Source organism: Epargyreus clarus, unplaced genomic scaffold (genome assembly GCF_041222505.1).
Source record: "Epargyreus clarus isolate Ecla_fem2 unplaced genomic scaffold, WU_Ecla_fem_2.2 ptg000014l, whole genome shotgun sequence".
In the NCBI taxonomy this organism is placed as follows: Eukaryota; Metazoa; Arthropoda; class Insecta; order Lepidoptera; family Hesperiidae; genus Epargyreus; species Epargyreus clarus.
This window is the reverse complement of record NW_027332222.1, coordinates 9,749,481-9,763,849: the sequence shown is the minus strand read 5'-3', so window position 1 is coordinate 9,763,849 and position 14,369 is coordinate 9,749,481. Positions and strand designations below refer to the sequence as shown.

At 37.5% G+C, this 14,369-nt stretch overlaps 1 protein-coding gene across 4 annotated transcripts in view; it reads right to left on the bottom strand.

Moving 5' to 3' along the window:
• Positions 1–14,369, bottom strand: part of raw (NDT-like domain-containing protein raw) — a 61,421-nt gene that overhangs the window by 36,525 nt on the left and 10,527 nt on the right. Inside the window, exons 1-2 of one of the 4 annotated variants that reach the window (XM_073080015.1) lie at positions 13,730–14,055; positions 3,330–3,852 (exon numbers count right to left, since the gene is read on the bottom strand). The exons of 1 other annotated variant lie outside the window; for it this stretch is intronic. In XM_073080015.1, the coding sequence (XP_072936116.1) occupies positions 3,330–3,643 (314 nt within the window). In that variant the 5' untranslated portion in view covers positions 3,644–3,852; positions 13,730–14,055. Of the gene's footprint in view, positions 1–3,329; positions 3,853–13,729; positions 14,056–14,369 lie in introns of those variants that run through there. 2 more of the 4 variants (XM_073080017.1, XM_073080018.1) reach the window with 2 other exon arrangements.

Sequence of the window (14,369 nt, the reverse complement as noted above, 5' to 3'; positions counted from 1 at the left end):
ACGCTTATTTTGCAGTCAATTCTCTACGCTACGGAAGATCAAACACCTACAATACACGTATGAAAAAAGTATTGACAAAAATAATGATTATTATATAGTTGTAACGATTTCATTTGTATCTTTCTGAATGCTAAATACATTACTGTTAGTTCAAATGAATGTACCTATACTCGGGGAACGAAACAAAGAAAACAAGCCGCTCATTGTTCGACGCTTATTAAACGACGTAAAAATGACTGATGAGGTCAGTGTGGCAGTAATTCAATCTTGGTAGCGGCGGAACTGTTCCTTTATACGAGATGTCGTGTAACCTGAGGTACCGGATTGTAATCATTGGAACAAGAACATCTGCACGAGATGACGACACGATTGGACGCTAAAGAGATTTTGACGAATACAATTTTTTAAAATTTACCACATCTTTTAGTTCGATTATATCATAATATTACCCGGTTTGCTACATCTGCAATTCTAATATTATTATAACAATATGCAAATGCAAACGTGCATAATATTACAATGCTTCGTTTATCTTATTCGTTTCGCTGTCCTACAGCCTTGAACTATTGAGATAAGTGTTCTAGCTGTTATTAGCGGCGTAACTAATGAATTTTTCATAAACTGGAACGCCGTCAGAAAATTAATGCACAACTCTCAACGTCAAAACCATCGCCAACGTCGGCCGAGTGTAAAGGCTAGAAACGTAGAAACGCGTGTGACCCAGGCAGTCGAGCGTCTACAAAAATATACCATGACATCATGGTGTGCGAGTGAGACCCGCTTTCGCCATCCCACTTACACACGGCAAGCTTATTATAAATACACTAGTGAGTGCATTTACTCCATTCGCGTTCAATTAAGTACGATCGATTCGGTGTTTCGGACGCTTTCGTCGGCTGATAACGCTCGAGATCTGATCTGATCCAAGCAAAACAATCGTCCCTAATCGCTATGTGCTACGATACTCATAATATGCGGAGTTATACATCGTTATCGAATTCGGCCTCAACCAATAACGACCATGCTCTATTTCCGGCCGGATAACGGTGTTTATACTGGGTACTCAGTGTACTTAACGTTTGCTCTAACACGAAATGTCTGAGGTCATGTTTGCCAGTATTTGTTGGATCATTTGAGGTTACAACACCGAATGATGAATTCGCTAACGTCACAATCTGAGCAACAAAGGAATAAGAGGATAAAAACAGCAAGTGTATTTTCATGGATCAAATATCATATCGTTTAAGTTTTATGTCCCTTTCTTTTTTTTTCAAAATGTGCACAAGCTATTGACTTTAAAAGCCTATAGTTTTACAGAAATTGTAGGTTTTTTTTATAATATGGGAGTAGCAGACGAGCACGCAGTCCACCTCATGGTAAGTGGCTTCTGCCGCCCATGGACATCTGTAATCAACCCCAGATAGAATTAGATATTCCTACCTGAGGTTGGCCACAGATGCGCCGCTACCCCTGAGAACTAAGCTGGAACGCCTCGGAAAAGTCTGTCTCCCTTACCACACCCTTTAAACCAGAACACAACACTTAACACTGATGTTATTAGGTAGAAATAGGTGTGGCGGTGGTGCCGCCGGAGTCGAACCACAAAGGGTTCTACCACTTTCTTCTTCAGATGAATCTGGATACGCCACAGTAAGCACAGCAATCTAATCAGGAATAGATGGAAGATCTGGCTCAGCATTTACAGTTCCTGGACTATTACTGCAGAGATATGATTTCATACTTGGCATAGCTAAGGTTAAGGATGTTTTTAATACCAGCACTGCGGACGTTCTTAAATTAAAAGATAATCTTACATTCAATTAATTTTCAAACTGTAGAAACTATTATGAACTAATCTGTGCTAAAACCACCGTGCTAAATCCGTAATATGTGCGAGAATGATGATGAATGAAGGTGTTGTTGAATATTTGGACCGAGGCTATTATAATCTACAATAAAATAACCCTGAGAATATTTGACCCACACTGGCCTTTCCTTTTTCTGATGCTTGATTGATCTTGTGCCACTCATACCCACACTAACTTTCACGTCCTGATTTCAATCTCAAAAATTACTTTTCATTGTCTAATTTAGGATGTATACGTTTAACCTATCCTGTGATGAGGAGGAGTCAGTGTGAGGTCTCATAAGGTCTATAAGCAAAAATGACCTGGTTTAGGGACCAAAATTATGCATTGCAATTTAAAAATGACCAAATCTATAAAATCACTCGATCTGCATATTTGCAGATTCTGATGTTGATATGTAAAGATATTAAAAATTACTTCGTACGTGTACGCTTCAGGTATAACGTTATATTCATTTGCTTCTTTCATAGTGTAAAACTATGAACAAGTACTGGTATATCGTCCTCATAATGGTGTTATGAAGCCAAAAGGTCGTGACTAAGTGTTGAGCTTTTGGATCTGACGTCATGTAAAGTTGTTGACCCAAGTAGGTACTCGGCAATGTGCCACTCATAACAGTCATTTCCTTTTCAACAAACAAATCTATCTACCTGTCTACCTTATACTTTTCAAGAACATTTGTTTGAATCATTATGGTAAGTGATGTGGCTTATGAAAAATAAACAATGATTTCGCAGTTTATTTACCGACCAATTAAAATAAGTGAAACATAAGAAAATAAACCATAATATCTGAAGCATAACGTGAAAGACTAGTGTAACACAAATCACAACACAAGATCACAAGACATTATGAATATGCCGATTCGATCATCAGGACAAAAAACGTGTCAGTGGTAGCGTAAATAATGCGCATTAAATCAACAATGGCTGTAGCGACATAATTAGCGACATCACCTCCACCCCGCGACCCGAGTAAACATGTCACCATGATGTCATGTTGATGTTGTTGACCCAAACAAGATACAACCGTCATTCGGCTTCGAACACGACATATTCTGTTATTAATGTCATTAGGCTAGATTAATAACGATCATGGTACTATACAAAAAGAGTAGTTTGATTCAATGCCGGGCAAGAGCCTAAAATTGTTATGGGTAATTAGGCGTTGATACATATGTTTGTGTGCCAATGGCACCGATAATTTAAAAACAGGGCTATAATGTACTGTTAATTTATTTTGTCTACAGGTTTATTGATTGCAAAACACATTACATACTCCAGGTTATGTAGTTTTTTCTACAACTGCAAATCAATAATTATTTTTGTAAAATGATTTGAAATTAATTAAACTGAACAGAAGTCATGCCCGTTGGAGCATAGCATCTATTATATTGTCTTAATATAGAAGAACCCGTTTTTAAATAAAAAGTATACATCAACGACGTGCACATAAACTTACCTAGCCAGGGTTCCCTTTAGTTTGATGACGCCATTGCTCTTGTTTGGAGTCCGGGGGATATCATCGTAATGGCTGCTTTGGTGACACAAGGTGGATGATTGAGGCAAGTCGCATATGGCCGGCTCCATGCGACAGGATAGCGCGGGACGTTTCGGTGGAGTGGCCCGCGGGTACGTGTGGTGGCGAGTGGTACTGTCCGTAACCTCACTACATCTTTGCTTAGGTAGCGTTCTTGCGCACAACGCAGTCGCTGCATTCTTCAAATGCGTACGAAATCTGTTACTACTCTGGGTGCTCAAAACGGCACCCTCCATTTTTAGGCACTTGGTCCCCTCACCACACTCAGTGTATATTCGAACCCATGGTTCTTTGTTCCACTACACTACTTAACTATATTAGCTATCTAGGATCATGTCAGTGATGACAACGTCGGAGTCCTGAACACGACATATGTTGAGCCGTTGTTGTATGGTTTTAGACAACGCTGGTATGTTACTGACATTTTTATACACAGCTCATATACCTGAAGTATCAAAAAAGGGAAAATAAGTATCTTAATACAAAAGTGATCAAAAGGCATCTGACCCCCGTATTCATACTTTTTTCTCTATGCTGAACCGAAAATATATTTAAATAAAATGAATCAGATTCTAAATTTGACTTCATTTAAATGCCGATTCTTAGCGTTGAGACATAGATGAGATTACTTCTATTCTATTTATATCCCGCGTGCGAAGACTAGCGCTTAATAAAATTGAAATATTAAAAGATTTATTTGTAGTTAGTCAAATCTTAGTTGAATTGTTTTAGTCGCGGTCTACTTTGCAGATTGCTCGCTTGACTGCATTGCGGCAATAGTTTGTGTGGGCACAACTACCTACTTGTACTCGGGGCGATACATTAGGTAAAACGTATTGCTGAACAAAGTTTTCGAGGCGCCTCCTACACCCTTCTCCTAATGTACTGGAAAAGTTCCAAATTGCGATTCATAAACAGGCATCTCACAGGTAGATCACATTATGCCTATGTCATTGACCGCATTGTGTCCAAATTTTTGGCATAGCGGCCATAGCAACGTTAGGTTTAGTGAATAAGGTGGGAAGGCTTGCGGAAGGCTTTGCGGCGCGGTCAGTAGAGGGGAGGTGGGGGCGGTGTGGGCGCGCTGACATCACCGTCGAAGCCAGCCGCTCTTACATCACCTCTGCCTCCCACCGCAGCCGCCCGCGCCCCGCGCCTCTCCGAGCTATCGATAACTGATCACCGCGGTCGCCGCGCACGCAACACACGTGCCTGTGCTCGACAGTTTGATTGCTCTAATTAAAAGCCTACTTCGTTAATTATGAACCGACTACACACTAATAACGGGCCTTCATCGAACTCTACACTGAAACTGACAACATCGCCCCGAAGCAAAGACTCTATCAAAACAAAACAGTTTTTGAGACCTCAGTTAACTAATGTAAACACATAAATAATATTAAGTTACAAATTGTGTCTCTTTATTTGGATGTATTCCCATAATCGGTTACCAGTAACACATTGTTGATGAACACAAAGTAAACTTTAGCATTAATATTATTGCGTAGGTAAGCAGAATCCAGAGATCAAGGCCGAACTGTCGCCCACGGTTCTCTCGATTTCACGACTGTTCACTTGGAACTCTTAATTGAGAACTTGAAAATATATTATATCATATTACCTACATTTTTAACATGTCCACACTCTCAATTCATAGAGGCAAGTAATGATAAGTTATAAATTAACAATTTTTATAACAAACTGATCTTCGAAAATATATGTAATTTCATATAGGTAAAAATGACATAAATGCGGTAAAAAGTTTTTATATTGTGACATTCGCGTATTAATTATATTGTTTACGTACAATTTGTGGTGGTAAACCCATTTCAAACTGTAGGTACAATATTAAACTACTCTCATAACCGACCTTCCATGTACCTGTATTGCTAGGTAGCAAAGTCAATTATGATTTCATTAATTAAAATAACAAACAGACATACAGTCCAAGTAAGTGGTAAATCCAAGTAAGTGGACATACGTGTCGCACATCTAACAATAATAACAAAGCGTGAACTCTCCCCACAACAATATCATTTGTTTTTCTATGTGCTATTTCCTACCCATGGGAACTAAGGTAGAATGCTCCGTATATTGAGCAACCAAATCACAAAACGTTCTTTGGCAACATAGATAAGTATAGATATCTCACCGCCTTGTAATTAAAGGAAGCCATTAAATGGCTTAAACGGCTGACAATTCTATCAGCTGGCTGTCATGGTGTAATTTACGAGGTATAATGCCGACATGCGCAGTTAAGACACGAAATCGAAGAAAAAGTGCGAAGTAATATCGTTTGGCAATAAGAGATCTCCCGCGAAGTTAAACCATTATGCATAGAATGAAGTCGTGCTCCGATAGCCTCCGTTCTTGTATATGTGCACCATTTAGAAAAAAATCCTCGATAGTGTGGATACGTCCGATTCTTTTAGAGTTGCGGGAAGTCGAGTTGCCCCAGTTCTATCATGAGTTTTATTTCTAGTTGACGATGATATATTAACAGAAATACAGTACCCCATTAGTACCCGGACCAGGTGATGAGGCAGGCTAATATTTTATCATAATATATTATAGTTCGTTGACAAGGCCCTAACTCCGCGTAACAAGAGTATCCGGAGTCGGTGTGAGTGAAAAGTGTGGTGTGGCCCACATTTCTCACGACAATGATACTGAATTGCTTTATCAATCACAGCGGGTCGGATGCGGGACGGTGTCGGTGGCCGGCGGCGGCGTGGGCGAATCCGTGTACTGCTTCGCGAAATTATGACCCTATTTATATTTTGCATTATAATACTATTGTCTAACTATGTACACACAGCGCAATTTATTCGTCTAATTTAGTCAGAGAAACCCAGTATTTATATCTTAAATTGTTCTATGTTGGATAATAATCCAGTGGATCAGAGAAGTAGAGTAAGCTGACAGATGTCAATGGGCAGCCGTGATCACTGCCATCGTACCATCTACCATCCGCTTTCCATCAGGTGGACTGCATGCTACTTCAATATTATAAAAAAAAGCAACGGTGGACAGCGAAAAAATATGATCAATAAGTGACAAACGTGCAGTAACTAAGTAAACCTGTCTCATCGCACCTTGGGTGCTTTCCCATCAGAGATGTGCGAGAAAGCTACGCTATATATTACGCGTATGTACCTATGTAGTATGCACTATTGGAAATCGGTTCAACAAGCTATGTTTTCATATGGCAGGATGCAAGTTGTTTGCATCTACGGAGAAAAGGTTCGTTTGTGTGATGTAGAGTCACAAATAAACCGCAAAGTTCTATCACATTTAATGTTATAGACTTTATTGTACCAACTAAAATATCAACAGGATCTAAACATAATAATATTCATAATCCTGATGCGCAATAACTCGATACTATGATTGCCATCTATCACCGCGAGCTAAAAAGGTCGGAACCGTGAGCAATCACGAAGATGTACGAATATATTACATTTTAGCAGGTCCACGGCATTTTTTTTATAATATGCGTTGTCGTATATACGCAATAACAAAAAACAACAAATAATTCGTACTAATAGGTTTGGGAATAACGGAGCTGATTTAATAGGCTTTTACGCAAAGATAATAATATAACTTTTCAGTTAAAAATATCGTGCATAACCGCGTATGATATTTTGACTACAATAATTCCTTCAACGATATATCTGTATGCGATATATACGCTTCTTCATATGATATAGTTAGGTAAACATCTAATGCAAATAAAAATATCACGGTATTTGTGATGAATTTATATTCGGGGAGCTTTATAAATTGAGTAACATTTCTTTATAAAACATGTCATTAATATTTTACAACCTTGTCCCTATTATTTTTGGTAACGATATATTTTAAGCGACTATAACAACCACTATAAAACTCGTAATAACAGACACAACAGTAAATGCGATGTATCTTATATACCTAAGTTGCCTCAAAAATCACTAATATTTTTCTCTTTTTAAGGCCCAATTCCTTACTTTATACGAGTATAGGGCTCTAAAATAATCAGTAAGTATTTTTGGTTATGCTTTTATGAAAGGTATTCTTCGAAATCCAAACCATTGAATGTTTTAACAAAACATCCAAACTCGTTGCACTATTAAACAAGGTAGAATAGTTCATTCGTCGAACGCCATTTTAGCAAAACGTCCCTATAAATGTCTGTTCGTTAAGTGTTTTACACGGCTTAGTTAAGTCAAAACAAGTTTAACGGCACGTCGCACTCAAAACGGATGTATCATTAGGGACGGTGATTTCAGTCATTCACGATAAGTTGACGCGAAGTGGTGTTAAACTGTTCACTGCTCATGGGTTGTTCAATGGACGAGGTCAAGCCTCTCTGCGATCGATTGTGTTTTCATCTACGAAACGGGTTCGAGACATCCTCGCGCTGAGACCTCACGGAGTAACGTCCTTTAGAATGTCATTGTGATCAACGATAACGCCTTAACCGGCTTAGACGCTGTATTGTGCTATTGTCGACGGTGTATTGTATTGTGCCATTGTAGTTTATCACTGTCCTTTCTAACTATTATGGGCCTTAATAAAGTAGATTTAACTAACGGAGATTTATGCATCCTTATTTAGACAATAATAGTGCAAGCATGACAAGCCTAATGACATGAATCTCGAATTTTCACCCTAGGAGTCTCAGTTGCGAATCAATTATGCGTATGTGCTTATAAACAAGTACAAAATATACCTGACGGAATTGGAAACCTTAGGTAATAACCGGGGAGATTTCTATAAAATGCTAATAAAGTCTACTGCAATGTACAACTCGGCAATATCCTCGGAGTCTTCACCTTTTATACATACCTTTTTCTTACAGCATTAATGATGATTTTTTATAAAGGCCTAAACGCACATATTGATCTTCTGAATAATTCTGATCCCAAAAGCTTATGATATGTGATTAGTTTCTTTCTCGTATACCGTATACAACAGGCTACAAAAGCGACTAATATGAATTCATTTATTTAAACCGCCAATCCAATTTTTGCTAGGCAAACACCTGGTTCTGGTGTTTTCTTAACGAGTTACGAAGGCGACAAATCACAGTCTCATATCGAAGGCAACTAGATACCAACAGTGAATTATTTCCGTTATTTTATATACATAAACACATTACACAATGATTTTGCTACAGCTACATAGTCGTACATTATTCAGCGGTTAATTTGCTTCACCATGGGAGTCATACATTATTTATGTATCGATTTATTATTGTTAATGATATTGGTATTTCACGTCGAGAAATCGTAGGTATTATCAACTTGCTATTATTATTTATTAATTTAATATTTTTGCGGTTAGTTCACCAATTACGCTTAAATGCACACCACTTCATTATGTACTTCATTGTGTAGGTACTATATTTGATCATATTTCCCAAATTTTTACTGTTTTAAAGGCACATTGAGATGTGCCAACGCAAGCTATGTTATTGCTGTTTGGACCATAAGGACTGTATTGCTGCTATTAGGCAATTTAAAGGTAGCAGTATCATGGCTCCTGCAGCAGTGGTGAAACAACCGAATAATAAACCCTCCCTACCGCTCTGCAGTAGAGCAGCGTGGTTGAATATAATTCAGCCCTCTTCCCAGATGTCTCTGTAGTTCCGGGACCAGAATAGGATTACGGTCGTAAGAGGCTACTAAAAGGAGGATCCTCGGGTCGCGGGAGACAAGATTGGGAGTTCGAATCGCCCGGTAAGCGACCCCGGAAAGGCCGGTATGTGTGACCGTATACGGTCGTACACACTGGATAGAGCACCATGGTTTCCCCCCTCGTTAATAAAAAAAGGACTCTTCCCAGTTTTAGGTAGACACATGCCCAGCAAAGGGATTAAGCACCTTCAGCTGATATTTAACCAGTCAGAGTCAGAAAATCATAACAGTCATTCCTAATACATTTTTATTTAAGCTTTGAAAGCACCATAACAGTAGGTAAAAATGATTGACAGTTTGGGCGGTGCCGGAAATATCATAACAGAATAGTTGTATGTAATGATATTGTCACATATGGATGAATAACCAGTAGCGAGTTGTAATTTAATAAAACTGAAGTGTCTGGCTTTAATTTCAAGATAACTGCTATTTTATAAACTGCCATTATGCCTAGAAGTACGCGTGACAACGAACGATAGAAAAACATTTGTCTGTCCATCCTAACCAATAACCATCAATACCAATAAGATAAAAACTATTTAATTCTATGATATAATCGTACAGTAAGTATCGCGATATAAAATCAAAAGATTGTCTGAATTAACAGTGGCAAAAAAAACTTGCACTCGATAATTAAACATAATAGTGCGAAGGCGTAATATGCTATTATTCCATCCACAATATAATACAGGTGTAAGTAAAAGCTTTGGTAATCATTTCGCTAATAAATTTTAAATATAATTTAATTAATATTTTACTAACAAAATAATCTATGCATATCTATGACACACAATCTACTTGTCAGCACCTTTCTCTAGAATATGACATTTAAACGAAAATAAAAATTCGAATCGAGAACTTCCTGTCGTTTTCTGAAATGGCGACAAAAATAATTTTAGCTCGTGGCCAAACAACAATATATACGCATATTATATTTCTTCAACAGAAATACATTTTGTATGTAACACGTGACCTATGTATGTAAATGGAAGCGACACTTATACCTCGAGATGTCTAAGCTAATTTTCAGTATCGCTATCGTTTACTCGCGTGGTGTGAGTAAGCCGTACGGTTACGTTAGAGTAACTTCAACAACACATGTTCAAGTAGGCGCCAGGTATGTGACATTACGCATACACATCCTGGTCTTGACAATTAAAACTCGCTTGACATTGAATTTGAGTTCACCCCGTTCATCTAGGCATTATAATGTAAATGTTTCTTAGAATGATCGTAGGTACGATACTACTACTCCTCTATTTATAATAACGGCTTTATACACGTACGCATGGTTCCACATACACATCTAGCTCTACGCGAGGATTGTTTAGGAATAAAAATATTATAATTCTAATTTCATTATCTAAATTAACAACAGTCTAACATAGATTGTTAATTTAATTACAAGACGACCCGCGTGGTGGTGCGGTCACCGCACCGATTTGACGCGCCGAGGGTCCCGGGTTCGATTCCCGGCCAGACAGATACGTAAATAAAGAATTAACATTTCTGTTCTGGGTCTGGGTGTTTGAGTATTCACCTATGTATATGAGTGTCTATGGCTGCCACGACACAGATAATCGTGTAGAAATCGACATTTTAAAATGACAAACTTTTAACGCTCTACTAAAGCTGTCCCATTTTCAGTTATTGAAACTGATCGAAATCAGAAATTAAATTGTAGGCTTTTGTAATGCAAATGCCGCTGCAATAAGCTTGGGTTAAGCGCACGTTGATAAGATTAAAAATATGATATCCACCAGGGACTTTCCATCCAAATCACCAATTATTAATAATAATGTTCACTTACATGCACTATTATATCACTAGTAATACGTTTGGCTAGACCAGCATTCCACAAGGATAAATCGAATACCCTTATTCAAGGTCAAAGGTGGTCGAACGTTCAATGGTCTTTAACGGCAGATAAAGTACCTGCCTTATAGCGCTTCTGTAATATGAGTAAAGTGTCTGGTAGTACCTACCCAGTACGGTACGGTAGTAACCGTACTGTACTCCTTTATAGCTGGGTAGGTGTACCAACTGATTTCACCAGGGCAAATATGTGTCCCTATATCGACTTCAGGATTCTATATCAACTCACGTTCTATTTGGAATTAGTAGATGTCATTGCGAGAAAATGATACCTTTGCCATTTAAGATTACTGATAAAATAATATATTATTTTGTCAGTTTATTTACCTCTTCACTACTTATTTATACCTACTAACATGAATTTTATTTATCATGTCTTTAGTAACCACCGTAGGTAGATGAGTGGTGACCTCGTAGCTCTTTTCTCAGTACTAATACACACCGTTACACTAAGTGTAAAAGGTGTTATGCTATATTATTTCTCCCGGTTATTTTAAATAATGACATAATTAACGCTTCGTGTTTTCCTTCCATATTTAATACAAGGCACACAAACAAATGCCCCAATCTGGCATTTGCATGTGCCAATAGCATGCACGACACAGGAAAATTCTTAGGGAGGGCTATGAATGTAGAAAGCGTTACTAAAACTGGTTTAAATATGTATAATAAGTACGGAGACTCTAAAAAAACAAATACATATTACATATATAGGTACAACAAACATACCCGTATCGATTTTATTATTTTAAGAGAGATACAAAAGAAGAACTCTATCGTCTAAACAGCCAACATTCACTTATAACGGTCCACTTGTAACGGTCAGTGAATGTACGAAAGACGCAGAAAGAATCTTGTTGCAAAAATTAAAGTAACAATTGAATTCATAAACTATATTTCTAGAATATTAATATAATTTAGAAACTAACTGTATTTAATTTACTTTTCATAATACATTTTATTACTACATTGCTTAACATGACCTAAAGGACAGTTTAAAATTAATACCTAGAATAGTGTACCTGCTAAAGAAAAACTAAGTTTGGCTACAACGAATGAATAATTAATACTCGAAATGTATTCGTAAATAATGACGTCTCCACTTGAACAAGTACCCCTACTTAAGACATGAAGGTGACTGCGATGAAGTACTACTGAATAAACATCGCAAATATGAAAACATCGCCGTATTTAGAGAGTAAATCCGCAGACAAAACAAGAGTATAATATTAATGGAAGCGTTTAATTGTTGTAAATATTCCAGTGGTCATTCAACTCTGGTCGTATAGTAGTGATAATGATGGTACGGGAAACTGGACCACTCGCTGCTGATTACACTGCCAAGTACCTACGAGTATGTAACATATTTGCTTTATTTCTAACTGACACACTTTATTGTATCATCATCATTAATCCATTACTGTTCTACAGCTGGGCAAATACTTCTCAGTATGAGATCTTTCCGACATAGAATAGCCATAGTCTATTAGACTGACCACATGTAAGAAAGACTTGCCCTTTGAAAACATCATACCTACTATTATAAACTTGTAGACCTTTGGGATTATGCCATAACTATAGTAGGTAAGTTTTCTCACAATGTTCTCCTTCAAACTAGTGTTAATCATTCGTAATAAGCACATAATTTCGATCATGTCTTAAACTAGAAACCAGCCATTTATCGAATGAGACTAAAATTCATAAAACTAGACTATCACAGTAAAACCATAATTTATGGTCGTTGTCAAACCTTCGATAGTTCGTCATCATGGCGATAAGACAGTATTGGCATTTTATATTATCAGTATTCCATCACTGTCAACCGTCATTTATGACCATACAGACCGTTGGTACATACAGATTTTTATATAAATCGAAGGGAAGTAAGAAACGAACAATCACCTTATAGTGAGTGATCACCAAGTACATGGTCAACGAATAACCAAATAGATTGCCAACCAATATCAGGTTATATAGAATACTGTTTTACGAAATGTAAAATACTCTACTATAAAGTTATCAATCAAAAGACAAAGCGAGACGATCAACAACCATCGTACTGGTCACCTGATAAAACCAAAAGAAATCAATATTATAAGTAACCTTCCATGTGAGGTTGTCCTTAGACGATAAACCCTGATCGCTCAATTACATTGGTATGTATTATGAAAACAATAGAAATAACATTTATTTACTGTGTATAACTACAACAAGAATCTTGATGTATCAAATATTTCAGCATATATGGTAATTGATTACGAGCTAAATTATTATCTGCTATTTATGTAACGAACTGCATTAAATCAACGATAAAATACGATAAGAATAAAAACGTGAGATTCCAAAATATTCAGCAATGTTTAAAAACTATCTTATATATGAGTATGCAATGCTGCACCATTACCATTATATCATGTTCAATTATATCCAGCGGAAAACTCTGTTACAAAACGTATTTGATTTAATTTACAAGTTTCAAAGTGATTATAATTATAACCTACTTACAAAGGTTAACATAAAAACGTAAAAATTTAGTGGCTTTAGTTACCTGCTAATCTGTAGAAGTCCATAGAATATAACGAGAATATTAGTGTGTAACTACTTATAAACACCTATTTATAATCAAATTTACTACATATACTAATGAAATAGTAAATACACGTACAGCAAATAGCGATCAGAAGATTTACATATTCCTGCACTATTCGATAAAGCTTTGAATACGGGGGTCGGCCGTTGCCTTAGAATAAAACAGTTTCTATTCACCTGTGTACAAATACATTGCATGTTCCTATTAATAACACCATGTTCATAAATTTGTTTCACGTCTAACGTCACTGTAAATAAACTAGCATGGCAGTCGAATTAGCGAAACCGAACACGAACGTACCACGCGGCGGCGCTGGTCGCGCAGCTCTGATGACTGCCGATCGCCGAACGATAGCGCGCGCCCGACCCTACGGCCGCTACCACGATATCTCAACCGATGACGCGCCACGCCGAATTGTCGTCTAACCACTAACTCTAGTCCCACCGATGTACTGCACGGAAGTACGTGCTGAGAAACGTGGTAGGGGGCTCGCATTGTTGCTTTAACACTGATAACAGGTACGATACCTTCTGTGTTCGCACTATGAGGTACACATCACACACATGTACGTACATTGAAGTGCCGAGTAAACAAGCTAGACTGCGAAGCAACGTAACGTACAAGAGGACTGTAGTCTTTTTGCCATCTGTCAGTAGCTACTAGTAGGTTTTATTTGTACAAAAACGATGTTATGAATTACAGAATTAAAGTCTAAAAGTCATTGTATGCAAGTCATGTCGTTAGCAACAAAGGTAGACGTGGTACGTACATAAGTGAAATAAGCTATGCAAACAGCATCCGCGACGTTGTTAGCGG